Below are 20,611 nucleotides of genomic sequence, written 5' to 3'. Positions count from 1 at the left end.
TGGTTTTGTGGACTTGTAGAACTTACTAGAGAGACCTTCTCAGGCTTTTTTTCCCATCTAGTTGTGTGACTTCAGATACGATAATATAGCTTATGAATTAAATAGCCGGAAGACCAAATGAAATTCAGTGAACATGAATGTAGTAGTTCTAAGAACTAAGGAAAACTTGGTTTTATGTAAGCAGAGCTATGTACTAAACAGGCTAAATTACTAGCAATTTCTGTATTTCCAAATAAAGGAATGAAATGTAGCTATTCAGCTCTCCTAGAGTTAGACTAATGATGATGGCTGAGGATATTGGAAGAAGAGGAGAAAACTATGTTGTTGTTCTGTCAGATGGATTTTTTGTAATTGTTACTCCATATGCCCCCATCCCCATACACCCCTTTCCTCATGGTATTATCACAGAATTAAAAAATGAAATGCTGTTAGAATGTGATGAGAAAAAATTGCAGATCAGGATGATGAAAGCAAAGTTTTATAACCCTTCAGGCTTTTTTTTTTTTTTTTTCTTCCTTCCACCTCTGATAATAAATAAATGGATAATCATGCACCTTCTGCAAACATTATCAGGGTTATTTCTTCAAATAAAAAGGAAAAAAGTTCCTAGCAAGTTGCAGAGTGATAATCCATGGTACAACTTGAATGTTTCTTTGTAAATTATGAAGCGTGGTTACTGCAGATGAAAGCGTATCTTAGAATTCTTAATCCTGCAGCTATTGAAAGTGGTTTACTTCAGTTTGTAAGACTGCCCAAGATTTGCAACATCCCATCTATTTTCCCTCTTTACTTTCCCCATGGTTTTGTTTAATGAGTTGTGTTTTCTTGTTTTTTCATTTTGTTATTGATTAGAAATCTGCACTTTGTCAGGCAGGCCTTTTCTGAATTGTGGATACCCTGTTCATAACTTTAATGGTGCAGCTGATTAAAAGGTTCACCAGTAGACTAAATTACTCTTGCTGTAATTTAACAAATGTAGTTTTATGCTCCTGTTGTTTTAAAATGAGTAAGCTAATTTTTTCTCTCTCCTTCCCTCTTTTCTCTCCTGCCACCCCCTCACTTCTTTTGTTGGTAGCCAATACCTCTACTGAAACAAAAGATGAATCACTCCATCACTATGTCACAGGAACAGATTGCTAGTTTTCTGGCCAATGCTTTCTTCTGTACTTTTCCACGTCGCAATGCGAAGATGAAGTCTGAGTATTCTAGTTATCCAGACATTAACTTCAACAGGTATGTCTCTCTGGAGTAAATGAATCTGATAACCCTTCAGTGAAAATACTGTTGTCATTGTTTCTTTCATGCTTCTGCCACTCATTTCAGTAGTTTGCTTTCTGCCTTTTCTGTTTACCCCTAAAGAACAAGAAAACTATGCTGCAATGTAAGAAAGGGTCTTGTGCACAGGAAGCTATTCTTAATCCAAATTTCTTTTTCATGTATGCACATGCACAGACTTGCTCTTGCTGGGGTGTAATTAGGCTGATACAATTCCCTACCTCATTAGCCATTCATTGGTGAATAGTACATTTCAGTTTTGCTTCAAATATTCTATATGTATTTAAATTAAAGGGCAGTGTTTCCCTGGACATGTTTCTGTTGTTGTCTTTGTGTCAGCAGTGATGAACTGCACATTAAGTCAGATCAATGGGGCTTGTTTCTTTAGAATTCATACAATCTCATTATCATTTTAAGACAGTGGTAGAGCTGATATTAAAATAAACCTGTCTTTTTTACTACAAAAAGTCTAAAAAGGTTTCAAAACCCCAATAAGAAGATATTCTGATTTCTAAACACATGCTTATTCTTCTTCCTCAAGGCTAACTTTCAGGTGGATTTGGTTAGGAATTTGTCTTAACATCTTTTATGTGTTGGTTGTTTTTTTTGTTTTTTTAAATACTCTTATTTCAGTTCTAAATGGGGAAGAGCATGGACACTTCCTGCTGCAAAATACTATGGTTGACATGAACTTGTAAATTAGAAATGAGAGCTGGTCATCTTCTATACACATTTTCAAGCAGTGAAATTCTTACCAACTTCAGAAAAAAGTGATGTTAAATCACTGGTGTAAATTCATATTCTTTGCCATGAACATTGCACAGCAATGTGAAGTCACAGCAGTGCAGTGTAATACTAGTGACTAATTTGGGGCATACTGACTTGAACTCCTTTTAAATAAAAAAAAAGCTGTGCCAAATTATTAGATAATTTCCTGCTATAGACTTAAAAACAACCAGTATAAAGAATTGGCTATTGAGTATTTCCTGCCTTACTCCAATATGTCCTCCTTTGTTTTCTGACTTGGCTTCCTGGTGCCATCACTCACAGTAAGTTCCAACTATGTTATTTGAAGGGGATAATACTGCAGACAACCTTCAGGCTTTCCTTTTGCATTATGGATGGAGTAATGTTCAACATTTAGTCAAATGGGGTGAAAGCCATTTTAATTTGTGTAAGTGCAAGAATATTATTGCCTAACTGGTAAAAAAAAAAAGAAGTGAAGCTGCTGTCCCCTAGTTCTTGAGGGTTAAAAGAGGCTCTTCCTCAGTGTTTCCACCATAGGAAAATTTTATGCAATTAATTTTTGTGCATAACTATTCTTTGGACCAAAATTCGCCCCCTTCACTCCCCACTGGTTAATTTTTCATTTGATGATGAGCAGATTAGTGAAGTCAATTACAAGGTATGATGGGCAGTGAATAAAATAAGAGGAGAAGTGTCAGCAAGAAGGGAACTGGCAGGATAAAAAGCAAAAGATGATTGAAGAGAGCAAATGATAGCGTTCTACATTCACCTAGTTTCTGTTCTGATACTATGGCATACTTGAAGTATATCTAATGGTGTGAGCCTGGCAGATATTTAGGCGCATGTGTTACTAAGTGCTCAGGTCAGGAACTGCCAGCATTCCACTAGGGCAGAATTTATAAAACAGACCTTAAAGTAATTTCAAGTGATTGGAAATGAGAAGCAAACCCACTAGTTAAGATCTATGTCTTTTATGGAATGTATAATGTATGAAAGGAAATGGTCAAACTGTATAGTACGTTTATGCAGGAGAATTGAAGTCTAATTTACCAGTAATGCAATTATCTTCATAAACAACATCAATTTTGCCAAACTAATGAGTATTCTCTGGGGAATAAATTATCTAGTGACTTTGAGAGAACTTGGTTTGGACTGAGGGATGCATTGCTCCTCTGAAAAGTGATTCTAGGTTTTTTTGTTCATAGACACTGATCCTGCAAAACTGTTCTGTTATGCCTGCTTTAGTTATATGTTCTAATTAGCCTTGCACCGAATACTGCAAGCTGAGTATGATTTTCTGATAAATTTAAAACCAACATTTGTGTGTGGTAAATGATGAAATATTCTTTAAATAGATAACTTTAAAAGGAGTCTGGCAATAACTTTGTAGTGATTAAAGCAGTACTCAGTCTAAAATTTTTTTCTTGTTTTGTTAGCTTAATAAATCTATTAATTTAGTCCAGAACTTAGTTGTATTATAACAGTTGTACCATAACCCCAGCTACAGTTGTAGCTATGAGAGTTCGTTTGTCTCACATCCTCAGGGTAAAATGTCTTACCCTGTTAGTCCTTGGTGTTGAGTACTTGGAGTTAGCATCTTATAATTTCATCAATCAGGTATCAATCTGATGTATTTTAAGATTTCCAAATTACCAAAACTTTTTCTTACAGGAGGCCTATAATGCTCAAAGTTACTTGCCACAATAAACAAAAGTACAAAATGAAAAGCATAGAGAATAGAGATGTGGGTATATGTGTTTCAGACCTGATGGCAGGGATTGTGTGTCTAGATTGCCCATAAAATTACATTGCTCAGTGTTTTTGTTTATACAAGTCCAGAGATTAAGTTAAATGTAAAGATGTTGAGCAGTATGATGTTCTGAACTTTGAGATGATGACAGGTGATACCTTATGACACGTGACAATCAATAAGAAATTGGCCTCTGTTGTAGGTTGTATTATTGAAAGGATTGTTTTTCTCCTATTTGATGTCTAGGGAATTCAACAGCTCTAAATTGCATCCTGTATAAACAGGAAACAAAGGCAATTTTAATACAGAAAGATGGAATTTATATACACTGGGCATGAGTAAAGCAGAACTGAGGTTACTGTACCTGACTTACGTAAGGCTGTGCAATGTTTTCCTATCTGCAAGTGGAAAGTTGTTTCCTTTTGTACTGTCAGATCATTACTGTGCCTGCCTTTCATCCCTCTGGAAGGAATTTCTCATCTAGATTTTTTTTCTGGTTTTGATTTATATGAAGTACAGATTTCATTAATTGAAGTTTTTGTATTCTGAATAGCTTTACTTTTGGTACCCTTTTAAAATACTTTTAATAGTTTTAATGGCTACAGGACTTTCTGGTAAAGATTTGGATTTTATATTGTGTATAAGAATTTCCTACTGAAGATGATCTAACACTTCTTTCTCTTACATTAAGGAATTGATATTTAAGTATTCAAGATTTAAGTATTGCACAGTAGTCTTCAAACTTCGATTGCATGTACATACTGGCAAAAAAAGTTTTGAGCATGCAGCCCCACTATACATAGTTATTTACTTATACATACATTTGCTCCTGTACTAATACATTACATTCTAAAGCATGCACTAAAAAAGACATTTTAAAAGGTTGAGATTGTGATGAATAAACAGTATTTAGAAAATAGTTTCTATTTTATAAATGGTACAAAAATATTTTCTTCTTCTATCCTAATGAATTGTTTTGCACACCCCTGGAATGCTTTGGAGACCAGAGTGAGTCTAGGGTATTGCTATTTACAAAATACCAGTGTGTAAGCAGGAATGAAACACTTCATAATTTATTTATTGTGATAAGGGGAGTGTAAATGGTAGCAATGAAACACTTGTTGCAGCTCCATTCTTCATGAATAGTCCTTGGCCTGGAACTGACAGGAAGTTTGTTCCATCTTTTTTTGTTCAAGTGGAGCTTTAGTTATGTTGCTAGTTTCAGAGGCAGGTAAATATTTCCATATGAGGACTGCAAAACCCACGATATTGATTACACTGCTAACATTTTTTTTTGCACTCTAAAATTATAGGAAAACATTTAAGCAAAACAAATACACAATTTCTTGTAATCATTATTGAAACAGTGTGAACTATTGCTGTGTCTCTTTGCTGTATGTTTACTGACAGTTGCATATTCTTTTATATTTTTAGTATTTTCTCATATATAGGATTTCTCTTAAGGCCAACTGAATTAAGTGTCTGATTATGTGCTAGGAAAGAGTTTTCATTTAGCCAGACTGACTTTAAAATCAGCCTTTTGTTTATGACGCTGTTCTCACAACTACTTTTAAAATGTTTTTAAATCTCTATCCTTGATTCCTTGAATACTTATCTCTGTAGAGGTCTTGCTTTTGATTAATGCTGTCACTACCCTGACTTGAGATAAATTTGCAGCTGTATTTGATGGTCAGCCCTGCAAGCTTTCTTAGCTCCTGTGTCTGCTAAATTGAAGCTTTCTGCATGGCAGTAGGAACATCCTGTACAAAACAGCTTACATATGCAGTTGCCAGTAGTGTCTTAGTTAAACTGAAAGTGGGCTTGCAGTGCTTTACATTTGATTTACAGTGCACTTCATTTGGATGAGTTCTTTAGTTGGAATTAATGGGGTTTGGCTTTGGGTTCTTCTGTCAGGAAATTGATTATATGGCTTCCACTTCACTTTTTTTGTTTGTTTGTTCTAGTAGGATCTATGTCTCAGCTTGAATTTTATTTAATACCTAGTGATGCCCTCATCTAGTTTTGCTCTTCAAAATAGAGACATTTGCTTCAGAAATAAAACTTCTCATAGTTTTATCTAATTGATCATTTTGGAAGTAAGGTTGATATGTTCATAACTTTGCCATTTTACAGCCTTGTTTGCAGACAGCCATCTTCAGTTTTCCACTAGCTTACTAATGGGAGTAAATTCTAGACACAGGAAATATGAAGTAAATCTGAGCATATTAATCTAAGACATGGTTTCTTCAAACTGTCGTAGTGCCATAAATGGTTTGGACAAACATAATTTGTGATGGATTCAGTCCAGAAACATGTGCAGGACTGATATTGGCTGGTTTTGTTTTTAATAAACATTCTTTTAAGATAAGTGTTTTTCTGTATTTCAGAGTGGGTTTTCAATGAGAAAGTACAATTTATGTCATAGCTAAGAAAAGCAGATTCTGTGAGGAGAAGGGTGATGAGAGCTCTTGAGCTAACTGCTATAAAAGATCTAATGCATGTAGCTTCTGGATACATACAGCTACTAGGTTAAAATACAGATAATTTTGAATACCACCAGTATTCTTTTATCCATGCTATATGAAGTGTCCCCCTACAGGAAGGAATGCCTGAGCTCATGGCCAGAACTTTTAAAATTCTTCCGTGTTGCCCTGTGATTTTTGCCCAGCTGTATAGGGCTAGAACTGAAATACAGATATTATTTTTGTTATTATAGATGTATTGTAAATTAAAAGATAGGCAAATGATGAACATTTCAGATTTAGAAAAGAATTTGGTTGAAATTCCCTACCTGACAGAGTACATTTTGGTGAGTAATTGTAACAGACGAAACCAAGTTCATCTCCCTTGCTGTTGCCTTTAGTGTTGGTCTGGTTTATTTCAGGCATATCTTTTCCGGATTTGTAATTCTCCTGCCCAGTCTGGTAGTTAAGCAAAATCCTGTGTTGCCTTTGTGACAAGAACTCTCTCCTGAGTGTTTGCAACATAAGTGAGATTTCTGTTTGATGTAGCGAGGCAAAACACTAGTAAAGGCATGATAGGGCTAATAGATAAATTAACCTGTTAAAAGGATTCATACCAAATGAGACATAGATAAAGGGTCATATACAATGCTTTTAAGCAAGATCTGCACACAACGCATCAACTTTTATAAACCTCTTATTAGTTGTAAAGCACAATGCTTTGATAGAACTTTTTGGTCCATTTCAAAACAGACCAGATAACCCTGGAGTTTTCCTTCTTAGATCCCTATTTTATTCAAAGAATAAAAAAGTTTCCATAAAAACTTTTTACCTCTTTAATACAGGTATTTTTGGATGAAATTGATCTCTTCAGCATGTATACTTCATAAGCATTTTTAAATGCTGAAAAACATCTAGTTCACTTAATTGCTAAAAGCTAAATTCACCCAACAGCTTTCTGGTTTTCAAGGGAGGTTGTCATTCCAGTACATGGAAACAAATGAATAATGTTGTGTCATTCCTTTCTGAGAAGGGAACCCTACACCCTTAGGGCATTTGCTGTATCAGACATCCTTTAGTTAACTTCCTACTCAAAGGATATTATTCCTGAAGCTGCCGCTCTTCTTCCTTCCAGATATGTTCCATTACACGTTGCCAGTAACAATGCCTTGTCACTTTGTTGGAAGTGAAATTAAGTAATGTGTGCTCAAGCTGCTGGAAGGCAGATGATGCAGTCAAAGTATTTCAACTAACCTTAAAAGAATACATTCACTTAATGGCTGAAAATAGGACACTCCTTTTTAATGCTTAGGTTTTTACAAATAAATGATTGAATGCCTGTACTAGCCCAGTGGATGAAGCAGTTTCTGTTGGTGGTAGATTTTTTTTTTTTCTCTCTTTATTCAGAAATGCAGTGCAATTCTTGAAAGCAATATGGTTGCATTAATTCTTTTCAACTCACTGAACTGGAAGTAGGGTAAGACATTTGGATCTTGGAGTACTCAACATACAGGTTTTCACCCTTTGGTCATTTACTTTGACACAAGCCAGTCTGTTGCAAATAAACTGGCAGCTTTCCTGGATGTTCATACTGAAATACAAATTTCTTTATAGTACAAAATAACTAGGAGTGAGATAGGGATTCGCTTAGCATCTTCTTCAGAAATTTAGCAAGTAAATGAACTTGTTACTCCTAAAGACCTGTTACAGAGAAGGCTGTCTAGAGAATTCTTATGACAGTAGTATATTTAAATGCAAAGCTAATTGAAATGTGTGCATAATAATTACAGAATCAAATCACAATTAGTCAGTAGCCTAATTACTATGCACTCTGTCCCTGAAATCTAATTATTTTGTTTAATTTTTTTGTTTTTCAGATTGTTTGAAGGACGATCACCAAGGAAGCCTGAGAAACTTAAGACCCTTTTCTGCTATTTTAGGAGAGTTACAGAAAAAAGTAATCCTTTTTTCTTTTTCTCTGAACTACAAAGCAGATACATGAAAAATTTAATCCCATTATATGATGAAAGTGTGCAACAAAAGGCAGTTTGTGAAGCACACTGATACTCGTATCAGTGTTGTTTCTTCTCTCATACATGATGCATGCAATTAACATTTCTGCATATAGCTTGTTCTGGTTTGTTTCTTTTGATAGATCTACAGGGAGGGTTTTGTAAAATATTTACAGATATATTTTCACCCCCCTTTGTAGATAGATATTAAAAAAGTGTGTAAATACGTATAGATAAATACACCTGTGATGTTTTTAATCTATGCAACTATTTACTGTGTCAGAGTGAGAATGTAGAAGAAACTTAGTATCATATGTAGTCCTTAATCACAGGCTTAAGGATTCTGAATGGAGCTTCAGATTGCTGCTGTATGCATATTTAATCTTTTGGCTATAACTTCTATAGTTGTGGGGGATTTTCCCATACTTGTGTTGATATTTCTCCAAAAGCAAAGCTGTTAAGTTGGCCCAGTTCAAATAAAATGAGTGACAGCAGGACGTGAGATATCCCAACTCTTTTAGAAGTCAGTGCACTATTTTCCTTAGTGTGCATAGTCAGATGTTCTGTTGTCACCATGAATTTGAAATCTGCATAAGCTTTCAAAAGCAGATTTATTTTTGTGAAAACTGCACCAGAGTTTATAGATTGTGTTTTTGGGAAGAAAGATTTCACTGCAGTAGCATACTTCATACCTACAGCAATATCTTTATTATATGGTTGGCTTTTTTTTTCCCTTACATGTCAATATTTCACTATAGGCTTGATATTCTTTCACAAGGGTTTGTTTTAAAAGGAAGATAGCTTTAGGCTTTTAAATACAAAAATACCTTTACTTGTTTCAGTCCTTCAGTTCATCATTTAAATTCACCACAAATTAAATGCAGCAACATCCTGTTTCAGCTATCAAACTTTCAGAAATGTCAATAGATCTAAATCTCTGAGGTAAAAGGTAAATCTGATCTATATGTGGGACTGAGAAGAGATATAATGTACTAGGCTTTTTGTTTGTTTTTTTTTTTCCCATGCTTGAGTAATTATGTTTTCATGCAAACCAAATCTTAAATTTACACAGCTGTCCCTGACTCCCTCTTCCCTTTTTGGAACATGCTTTATGAAACTGCTATATTAAATTTCTTAATGTTATCACTTTGTATAATAATGAATGGGATTCTTGAGTGCCCTTTTCTTGAATTAAAAATCCCTGTTGTACTTTTAAATTACCCCTTTTCTTTTTTTGTCCAAGGCATTAGTAAGATGCTAGTAACTGAACTCTATGAATTACTGTTAATATTTTGAAACCCTTTCTAGTGTAAATGGTAGTTGAATTCCTTGTAGAACACAGTGGAGACTATCAGCTGAAGACACTGTGCTCAGGTGAATGCTTAATTTGTAAAATACTGCCACTGATACTGTTGATGTTCCTTTGTGAAAAAACATGTGGTTGCTGGAAGCTCTGCACGTTTGTTTCTAAGAGCAAGCAACTTGCTTCTTTTCCCCTACACTCTTGTAATTTGAAAGAAAAGCATAGGATTATTTAAAGCATTTGGAAGGATACGTTTGTGCTTTACAGACCGTTTTGAATGGTTTTCACAAGAAAACTTACTCAAGCAAAGCAGTGAGGCCCAAATTAATTTCTTATTAGGATGACATCACCTACTATAAAAGGTTGATATATTCTTTTTAATAATTTTTTTTATATGTGATAAGAAGAAAAGATGATCATGCATCCTTTCCTGCAATGAGTAATGGCTTCACTTGTCCTCTTGATGGCAGGAGTTTTCTCTCAGTTAAAATACAGTGACTTTCATTAGCGTCTGGGGGACTGAAAACAGTTTGATTTGAAATCCACTGTCACTGCATCTTTATTGACTTTTTTGAAGCTACTGCTTCGTCCATCCATAGGTTGAGTACTTTCTGTGTTGCCTGTGGACCAGTAGCCATCTCTAAAGATGCATCCTTTTTTTTTTTTCTTTAAGTGGCATCAGATTTTACTTTGAGTCTTTCTATTAGTGTTTAAGAGAAAGTCACTTAAAAAATAGGTTTGTCTGGATCTGGAAAAGAAAATTACTCAAACTCCAAAGGGAAAAGGGAAGTGAATGTTTTGGTCTACATTCAATTTGAGCATGGGCTCAGGGGAAGATTTGAAGCCATGACTTTTGATGAAAGTTAAGTGTTTGTGTTTCTGCCAAGAATGATGTTTGTAATTTTAAAAGCCTACCTTTTTAAATAACCTAAGGGCTATGGCTCCAGTAGCTAATACATTTTCCTGTGTGGTTGGTTTGCCTGTAGAACCTACGGGATTGGTGACCTTTACAAGGCAATGTCTCCAGGAGTTTCCAGACTGGGAAAGGTAAGTCAAGTATCCTGTTAATGTAAAAAAAAAACTTGTAAATCAATGATAGCTGAATCCCATTCATGTCTGAAAGTACTACAGAAAGCAGTGTTTGGTGTGGGTTGCTATTGGAAGAAGTACAGAGGGAAATGGATGAACTGCCACAAGCTGTTGGAGTGCCCTGAGTTTTCCAGTGAGTATGTGTGTGCCTGTGAAGCCAACAAGCCTTAAATGAATTTTAAAAACACAAATGTTGGAGCTTCATTGCTGCTTAGTAAGTAAAAGTGGGACAAACTTGTGTGAAAAAGGTAAAACTTCCACTGCAAGCTTGGTATTTTATGGTGAAAGAGATGGAGAAACTCAACAATTGACTATCTTACAATTTTTATGAATTGTTTCTGAAAGGCAAATGCATTTTCTTTATCAGGGCCTCTTTTAAAAATCAATCTTATGTTTAAGGGAAGAAGTTTGGATTTGGATGGGTTTTCTTTAAAAATTGAAGTATTTTTGTGAAGATTCTGTAATCATTCTTTCTGTACAATATTTTTCCTCAATGACAGATCACAGAAAAAACTGTCCAGATTGCATGTCACCTATGAAGGCACCATTGAAAGCAGTGGACAAGGTATGCTACAGGTAAGTTCATATAACAGTAAATGTGGCTTTATGTCATGTTCTTGTTATACTGTTGTGGTCTGCCAGCTTAAAAGAGATTGATTTATCTTCAATGGACTTAAATGACAAGATGTTATGCAGTGTAAAAGAAACATCAAGATTCATTCTGTGGGCAGTCTTAGTTCTGTCAATATTCCCCAGCTCATCTAGGTTTGCACATGTACCTGTTACAGGAAGAGCTGACAGAAAATTGCATGGCCCAGACAGCTTCAGGTCATGTGGTTCAAACCAAGATCAAAATTGACAAGAGAAAAGTTTCAGGCTGTGATCTTGATAACTTGTCAAGGACTTCAGTTTATTTTTTTAAAAATATTTTTGTGCCCCAGACAGTGACCAGGTCAGTGGATCAGGAGCCTTTTATGCTGCTGCCAGCACCACTGTTTTGGTCTGGGAGGCAGTCAGCAAAAGAAATTCATAAGGAGGATGCCCTGTCCATATCTATACCAAGGCACACAGCTGAGTTTTCAAATCAATTGTTTGTTTTTTCCCCTTTCTTTAATAAAATAAAAAAAGCCCAACTCAACAAAAGAAAAACAAAGGCAACAAAAATCCCTGCCTTCTAGAGTTTGTTTTGAAAAAAAAGTACAACTTCTTTAGCCAGGAAAAGTGGAAGAGGAGGAGAGAGAACTTCAAACTTGAAAATGTTTTGTGATTTCATGAACCTGGATCACTCAAATGTGTATTGAAATTATTTAAAGTTACTATAACCTCAGAGTTGAGAGGAGTTTGAATTATGCCTTTTCCTGTACTGTTTCTGTTGCAATCTAGAGAAGTGACTATTGCCTAGGATGTGGTATTTTTCCTCCTGACTATTTCAATTCTTATCAAACAAACCATCTCTGCTCAGATAAAAAGCACCGGCTCCAAGAGGGAGCAGATGACCAAGGAAATGCAGGAGTCAACAGTGACTCCAACCTCAGTGGGCCAGGTCACTGGCTGGGACAAGCAGAGCAGAGATGGTGACAGTAATGCTTTTTACTGACATACGGGTAGGTGATGGGTAAGGCCATGAAGGTAAATTCTAGACCTCTAGTCAGCTAGTGGCCATCAGCAGAGGCCAGTGCTGGGCATGGGCCCATACATGATATGTCTTAGGCAATGTCCAGCACAAGAATGTACAGGGGCCATGGCTTGGGCCTGAGGATAGGGCGGCCAAGGTGAGGCTACTCAGAACAATTAAAGAGTATCTGGGGCCCTGACATGCTGAACATCTGAGTAGCTTTCATGTTACTTTTTTGTACCGTAATGAAGCTCAGGAAATCTTAAATAACTGAAGTGTATTGGTGTTTCTAGGATAGACTTCAGGAGTGCTTGCTGTCGTAGTGTCTGGCTTTTCATGTGTTTCAGACTTGACTCTGACTCCTGAATTAGTTTGTAATCTACACAGGTGTTCATGCCACTACAGCAACTTTGTTGGCCTCTAGTAAATGTGCTCTTATCAGCTATCTGAATTAAAAACTAATAAGAGACTAATAGAATTTGAAAGATAAGTGACTTTTTAAATGTATACATTTATATAGCAGTTAATTTCCATAAAGAGTAACCACTTTGTTGAATAAACCAAATCCTTTAAAAGCTGTTGTTTATAATAAAAACATAATTTGCAAAAGGTAGTCCAGAGCTTTCAAGCAGAAACCTTAATGATTACAATTGCTTGCCTTGTTCAACTGTATTCCAAGGAGAATTAATAAGAGATCTTTTTAGTTACAGAACAACTACAGGGCAGTGCTGATCTAAAAATGCTTCAGTGTGGACAGCTGAAGCAGGGTGGTTATTAAAGGACAATTTAATTCTTCCGTGTCAATAAAATACCAAAAGAACACTGTTCTTTGTTTTCAACTTTCACATTTATTGAAATGTGTTTTATTCTTAAGTGAAGAAAATGCACAAAAGTTGGATTTAAAGCATTTGAGATGTAGAACTTTATTTTGCCTTGTCTTGTGTCAAGTTTTCTGAGAAGTAGGAAATTGGGAAAGACATGCTGTTAAACTGACCATCCTGCTGTTTGTATTTTGAAGTAATAGCAACAGATTTCAATGGAAGTATTTAAATGTGTACAGGACTTCATTTACCATGGAAAATGAAAGGATTTTGTGGTATTTGCTTATCTCAACCCTCCTGAATATATTTTTGTTAGGTTGATTTTGCAAACCGTTTTGTTGGAGGTGGTGTGACCGGAGCAGGACTAGTACAAGAAGAAATTAGATTTTTAATCAACCCAGAACTGATTGTATCGAGACTTATCACTGAAGTCTTGGATCACAATGAATGTCTTATCATCACAGGTTAGTCATTGCAGAAAATGTTTCACAACTTATTCTGGATTTATATATAGAAAATACATTTCAAGTTGAAGGTTAGTATGTTTATATGCTGTAGGGATAAATAAAAAATAGGAGTAATTTGACAAAGAGCTTCCTTCTTCATCCCACCTCTTAAGACCATAGGCTCACTGTTCCAAGAGATATTTTTGTGAAGGAAAAAAAGTGACATCAAGCAGACAGAACTCCTTTTGAGGACTCAGTCTCTTCATACCTAGCTAAAGAATGCTGTTGTGCAGTACAGGTAAAAGCCACAAATACTAGCTGTTATCTGATCCCAGCTATTATCAGTTACATAAAAGCAGGGTTGGGACTTTTTGTACCGTTTGATATCACCAGTGGGCTTGAAAACTCTGAGAAGAGGAATGGTCTTCTAGTTTGTCTGAGTCATTATTTTGCCTGTGGTGGGGAAGGGGGTCTGCCTCAACCCTTGAAATTACCAAAAAGGAGAGGAAGTGGAGGAGGAGAAAGTCCTCATCCATTAAAAAGGGTAGAAAGTCAGGAAATGTTGCTTAGATTTTGATCTTTAAGTTACGAACTTCTGTTTGTGATACATCTAAATCAATGATAGGTTTGTAATTACTAAATGCTTCTCCAGTATGTTGTTGAGGGGCTGTGTGGAGATGTGATGTTTGTTCAGCTATTTGCTGAAAGGTTTTTTTTCCCTTTGTTTCCACCTCTGCCATAGAACTTGGAATGTTTTGTTATCCATTGGATCAAAACACTTAGCATCAAAATGTCAACTGTCACTATTAATAACTGGAGAGGACAGACCCAGGTCATGCTGTGTCTCTGTTCTATACACAGAAACATTGTGAGCATATTTCATGACTGAGAAATAAAATGATGTTATAACTTTAAAAAAAAAATTACTCTAAAGAACAGTTATAAAGAAAAAAATACTTGATTAGAGAGATCATTTGAGCAAATACTGTAACATCTTACAGTACTTTCGGTTTTTTCACTCTGCAATACAAAAAATGTTGGGCTTAGTTACCTCAGCTGCCTCAACAGTCAGGAATTTGCACAGGAAAAGTCCTTTGAAAGCACATTTCTCTCACACAGTAGAAATTTGAGCTTGCAAATCTTACTCTATAGTGACCTATTGATTTTACCAAGCAGAGCATCTTTTGCTTCATGTCTTACACTGGTTAATCTTTTTTTACAAGCAGTGTTTTATTTTGTTTTACCACCCTGCCAAAATTTTTGTGTTTTCTGTGAAAACTGTTTGATTGATTTTTGCCTTTTTGATTTACCTTTTAAAAAAAACAGTGGGTCAGAAAAGTATATTTTAGGTATAATACTGTAATAAGATTAACATTGAAGTACTGTCTTCTGGGTGATGATGAAAACAGAGCACAGCTATCAGTCTGTGTAATAACTGACTGGGAGAAAAAAAATTAATTATGTTTTGAAAGGCCTTCCATTTTCCCAAAAAAAGTAGTGATCTGGCATGGACAAATAAAGGTGAGGGTGTTATTTCACTGTGCCAAAGTTGTTTTAATTTTATTGAGTACTTTATAGTATTTTGCAATTAGTATTTTTGATGTGGGATTTTTTCTCTAATGGAAATGGCCATTCCATCATTTTCATTTCATCCCTGGAGCTCTTCCACCTCAGTTCTTAGCCAAGTTTCCGCTGCATGTCATAATCCTTGATAAATTACATTCTTTGTGATGCATCTTGACTCAGCAGCCTAATGGGTATAACAGTGTAGCTTAAATTTGCAGAAGAGTCTGAGAAATAGGGGGGAAATTAAATTTGTTATGATTGCACAGTATCTGGTTAAGATCACTGCTGTAATGACTATGAAACTAGTCATGCAAGCAGTCAAGTTCTTCAGCACAGACATCTGAAATGTCAGCAGTAATGCCAAAGATTCTCACAGCTGTATTTCTCATAGAGCTGTGAATAAGTGTCAGTGGCCTTCATTCTGTGTTTGGTTTTCTTTGTTTTGAGTTCATATTTACTCAGGCAGCATTAAGAGCAGGTGAAGTTGTAACGTGTGTTTGCTGTAAATCTACAGAGTGAACAACAGCCAGTCCTGACTGCATCTTAGCAATGCGTTTTCAGAGACTGCTAAGCACATTACTTGTGCAGTAAATAAGATCAGATAATTGGTTCATCTGAACATTTGCTCAGAGGAGAAAAATACTTTTGCAGCTGGGGTTAGCAGGCTGATTGTGCCACTCTCTGGAGAGCCAGAAGACTAATGGTTCTATGAGATGAAGATCAAAAGACCTGATTACAAGTTTCACAAAGAATGTATGTTTTGAATGTTTCTTGTATATACTTTCTTTTGACCTCAGGTAGATTGTTTGGGATTTTTTTTTTTTTAGGTTTTGTAGCTTGCATTTAAAGTTCTGATGGATTGACAGATTGATCCTTTTTTATCCACAAAACTGCACACCCCCCCCCTTTTTTTTTAATGCAGATTAAAAAAAAAATTACCAGAAACATTAGCATATGGACTTTATCCCTTATTGCTTCTGTTGTCCCAGCAATAGCAGTTTTTATTCCAGCAATTCAGCAGGCACAAGTGCTGCCAATTGGATAACCATTTGTCTGACAGATTCCCAGAGCTTCACTTACGAAAATACATTGATTTTGATTAACTTTGGGTTTCTGGGACATGAGACTAGATTTTGTGTGATTTTTCTGAGTTTTTGTTGGTTTTTTTTATATATAGGTGTGTGCGTATTTGCTTGTGTGTTTCTTTCCTGGTGCTGATGGCATCAGACACTGCACTTCTGTTAAAATTTGGCGAAAACAATGAACCGTGAAATAGTCAGCATAACAGTTTGGCTGTCATTTAATCTACCCTGTTACAATAGCTTGATAACCTATTCTTTGCACACGTTAGACATCAAAGGAAGTACTTTCTTTACAAAGATGGAAGTTTTGCTAGCTTATCCCCTAAAGAGAACTCAGGAAAGTCACATCCCTTCTCTGTCTGAATCACAGAATGACCTAGGTTGGAAGGAACCTTAGAAATCGCGTAATCCAACCTCCTTGCCATGGGCAGGGACACCTCCCAGCTAGACTTGGTTGCTCAAAGTGTCATCCAGCCTGGCCTTGAACATCTCCAGGAAGGAGGCATCTACAACCTCCCTGAGCCGCCTGTTCCAGAGTATCTCCACCCTCGTACTGAAGAACTTCTTCTAAGAGCCAGTCTAAACCTACTTTCCCTCACCTTCAAAGCATTCCCCCTTGTTCTATTGCTAGACACCCTTATAAAAGTCCCTCTCCAGCCTTCTCGTAGAATCCCTTCAGGTATTGCAAGGCAGCCCTAAATTCCCCCTGGAGTCTTCTCTAGGCTGAACAATCCCAGCTCCCTCAGCCTGTCCTCATAGCAGAGGTGTTCCAGCTATTGGATCATCTTTGTGGCCCTCCTCTGGGACTCATGTCTATATAAGCATACTCTGCCATCACAGTTTTAGGGACTGTTTCGGTTTTCCTTTTTTTCCCCTTTTATTTAACAGGAAGGGAATTCCCGATGAGGAATCTTTTACCATTGCAGTAATTTTGCATACTGACATTTCAAAGTAGCCTTAAATCTTGTTTGTGTGCCCTCAGAATTGTTAATAATCTAGACAAATCTAAGCAAATGACAAGTGAATAGTAAGGCAGAGGAGTGAACAAAGCTGAGTTTAAAATGTGATGAGTTTGGAAGTGAGTGGTTCTGTGTTTCTAATTGGTTTACTTCCATTTTTAGAGAGGGAAAAACTTTGAGATTAAATTCAGAGATTTGTATTCTAAGAGTAGCACTCATCTGTGCAATAGGCTTTACTTTTGTCTTAGTAATCAAATGTTTTGTGCTGTCATTTTACATGTCCTTCTAAAATGTTGGGTGGGGTTTTTTGTTACATTTATAGGCATAGCTGGTGTCACAGTAATTAAGGAGTTCCTTAGCAGTTCTCTTCTTACTCTTATTTTTTTATAAGAATAAGAAGAGTATGTATGAGTGGAAATTTTCCAAATGAGGTATTCTTTTCAGCCCCCTACTTCAACTTCAGCTGTTGCAAACTCAAAATGGGGAGTATTTGCCTGAAGCATTTGTGCATTCCCAGGTTTTGAAGTAAGGTATAAAATGACATAAAAGGCAGCCTTTTTAGAGCAGTTATGATCCTTACTCTAATGCTTTCATTCTTGCTTTCCTAATCCTTCAGCCCAGATGGTTCCTACATTGTGATGAAGTAGGGTTGCCACATTTTCAGTAGTGGAGTGACTGTTATCATTGTGTCTGCAGGTAGAAGCCTCAATAAAAAACAGACACAAGCAAAATGCTGGTGGCACAGAGGCTTAGTGTCTTTGTTTAGCAGATGTTAGTCAGTAAAACTTTAAAGATGACAGGCAGTTTATTGACAAGCTATTGAATTTGAGAGTGGCAAAGCTGAAAACCCTTATGTGCTGGACATTGTACAGAGATCTGCACTTGTGATGTTTGATGGTGGGAAAGAAGCTTTACTGGTTACAAGAAGATCTTGTATACTTGGTGATAGGAATCTTTATTTTCCATTGCTTCTGAGAGCTGTGTGTTCATTTGGAGAAGCAGTGAATCCTAGGAGAGGTTTGTGAAGTGAGAAATATGTATGGATTCTGTGTGTAATATGAAACATAATTTGTTTCAGGTACTGAGCAGTACAGTGAGTACACAGGCTATGCAGAAACTTACCGGTGGGCAAGAAGCCATGAAGATAAAACCCCAAGGTGAAGTTTCACATAAATATTTCAAGTGAAAGAATAAAAAAATTTTAAACATTTGAAAACTTGATGCTTTAAATATTTTTTTAGTATTTGCCTTAATAGATAATGTAGACTATTTGATCCTGCTGTTTTGAGTAGAGCAAACAAGTTAAGAAAGTTACCTGGTATTGTGAGATACCTAGGGTGTCACAGTGCAGCTGATGTGTGGCAAAATAAGAATTAATACTATGAATCTGAACAGAAAGCTTTGAGCTCTTAAATTTATTTCTTCAACAATGTTACCATATTGTATACACAAAATTATTCATTTGGTATAGAAACATGCACACTGTCCTCTCATTTAAATGCTGGAGGAAGACAGACCACTGAAGTGCTGTTCTCTGACCTTGCAACATTCTTATGGAATTAATAAGTAGTGCTGCATAATCAGATTCATTTCACATTGATGCCCAAAGTCTAGCCAGAGTATTGCTAAATTTATAGAGACCTGTCTTATTTCTGATGCTGTTTTCATTCCTGACCCACAAAGAAAATGTGTTCCATTATCTGTTGTGGGCTCATCTTTCTAGCTTCTTCTAACAGAAGTTCTGTAGAGAATTGTTCATTTTGGATCACGATTAGATGGTTAGTTCTGGCCCCCTCAGTTTAAGAAGGACATCGAGACACTTGAACATGTCCAGAGAAGGGCAACAAGGCTGGTGAGAGGCCTTGAGCATAAGCCCTATGAGGAGAGGCTGAGGGAGCTGGGGTTGCTTAGGCTGGAGAAGAGGAGGCTCAGGGGTGACCTCATTGCCCTCTACAACTACTTTAGAGGTGGTTGTAGCCAGGAAGGGGTTGGTCTCTTCTCCCAGGCAACCAGCACCAGAACAAGGGGACACAGTCTCAAGCTGCACCAGGGGAGGTTTAGACTCGAGGTGAGGAGAAAGTTCTTCACTGAGCGAGTCGTTCGTCGTTGGAATGGGCTGCCCAGGGAGGTGGTGGAGTCACTGTCCCTGGAGGTGTTCAAGAGGAGATTGGACGTGGCACTTGGTGCCATGGCCTAGTCATGAGGTCTGTGGTGACAGGTTGGACTCGATGATCCTCGAGGTCTCTTCTAACCTTAGTGATACTGCGATATGAAACAACTAATGTTATCCTTATTTCTTCTTCCAATCTAGGGATGAATGGCAGCGACGCTACACTGAAATTGTTGCTATAGATGCATTTCACTTCAGACGTTTTCTTGATCAGTTTGGTCCAGAGAAAATTAGAAGGGAGCTCAACAAGGCAAGTGACTTCTTACAGTGGCCTGTAGTCTAATGTTTATAGTACCTTTTCAAATATTTGTGTATTGTTATCTTCAGCTAAGGAAGTTCTTGCTTAGTTGTCTCTTAGAAAAGGTCTGCCTCAGGGTTTAGTTGTCCAGTGTTACAGCAGAAGCTTATCAGATAGAAAGACTGGGAGAGCTGTATGTTATGTAACTTTCAAAAATCTAAATGAAATTTGGATACAAGCTTTAACTCTACCCTGTTGTTTTAAATGACCATTTTAAATTCTCTTTGCATGGTTAGCTCTCATCCTTATTAGGAAGGATGTTGACTTGCTGGAGCGTGTCCAGAGAAGGGCAACAAAGTTGGTGAGGGGTTTGGAACACAAGCCCTATGAGGAGAGGCTGAGGGACCTGGGGTTGCTTAACCTGGAGAAGAGGAGGTTCAGGGGTGACCTCATTGCCCTCTACAACTACCTGAAGGGAGGTTGTAGACAGGTGGAGGTTGATCTCTTCTCCCAGGCAGCCAGCACCAGAACAAGAGGACATAGTCTCAGGCTGTGCCAGGGGAGGTTTAGGCTGGATGTTAGGAATAAGTTCTTCTCAGAGAGAGTGATTGGCCATTGGAATGGGCTGCCGAGGGGCGTGGTGGAGCCACCATCATTGGAGGTGTTCAGGAGGAGACTTGATAGGGTGCTTGGTGCCATGGGTTAGTTGGTTAGGTGGGTTGGATTGGTTGATAGGTTGGACGCGATGATCTTGAAGGTCTCTTCCAACCTGGTTTATTCTATTATAGCCCTGTAATCAAGGTGGAGAAGGAGGTGCCTCACGTTTTAACATGGTATCAGTTCATAAATATGGGGCCACTTGCTTTTCTTCCACCTTTCCTGTTTGCTCTTGGGGTATTGACATATTACCTGGGAGTGTATAATTTTACATGTTGATGTTTTCTTTAGATCAGCTTCAGCTGTTCATAAATCTCTTATCTTTATTTGCACAATAGCTGTAAGCTGCAATGTGTATGTACACACTAGCTAGAGCTTACAGTGATGAGGGTGTTCAGAAGATTGGTAAATCAGGTCAG

At 37.0% G+C, this 20,611-nt stretch overlaps 1 protein-coding gene across 1 annotated transcript in view; it reads left to right on the top strand.

The window, feature by feature from the left end:
- Positions 1–20,611, top strand: part of PARG (poly(ADP-ribose) glycohydrolase) — a 63,586-nt gene that overhangs the window by 30,237 nt on the left and 12,738 nt on the right. Inside the window, exons 9-15 of the mRNA XM_054163924.1 lie at positions 1,076–1,233; positions 8,112–8,191; positions 10,536–10,596; positions 11,139–11,214; positions 13,391–13,538; positions 18,206–18,284; positions 19,439–19,547. Of these exons, the coding sequence (XP_054019899.1) occupies positions 1,076–1,233; positions 8,112–8,191; positions 10,536–10,596; positions 11,139–11,214; positions 13,391–13,538; positions 18,206–18,284; positions 19,439–19,547 (711 nt within the window). The remainder of the gene's footprint in view (positions 1–1,075; positions 1,234–8,111; positions 8,192–10,535; positions 10,597–11,138; positions 11,215–13,390; positions 13,539–18,205; positions 18,285–19,438; positions 19,548–20,611) is intronic.

The sequence above is a fragment of the Dryobates pubescens genome, chromosome 8 (genome assembly GCF_014839835.1).
Source record: "Dryobates pubescens isolate bDryPub1 chromosome 8, bDryPub1.pri, whole genome shotgun sequence".
Taxonomy (NCBI): domain Eukaryota; kingdom Metazoa; phylum Chordata; class Aves; order Piciformes; family Picidae; genus Dryobates; species Dryobates pubescens.
Note: the sequence above shows the minus strand (reverse complement) of the source record. Positions and strands in the feature narration are given on the sequence as shown.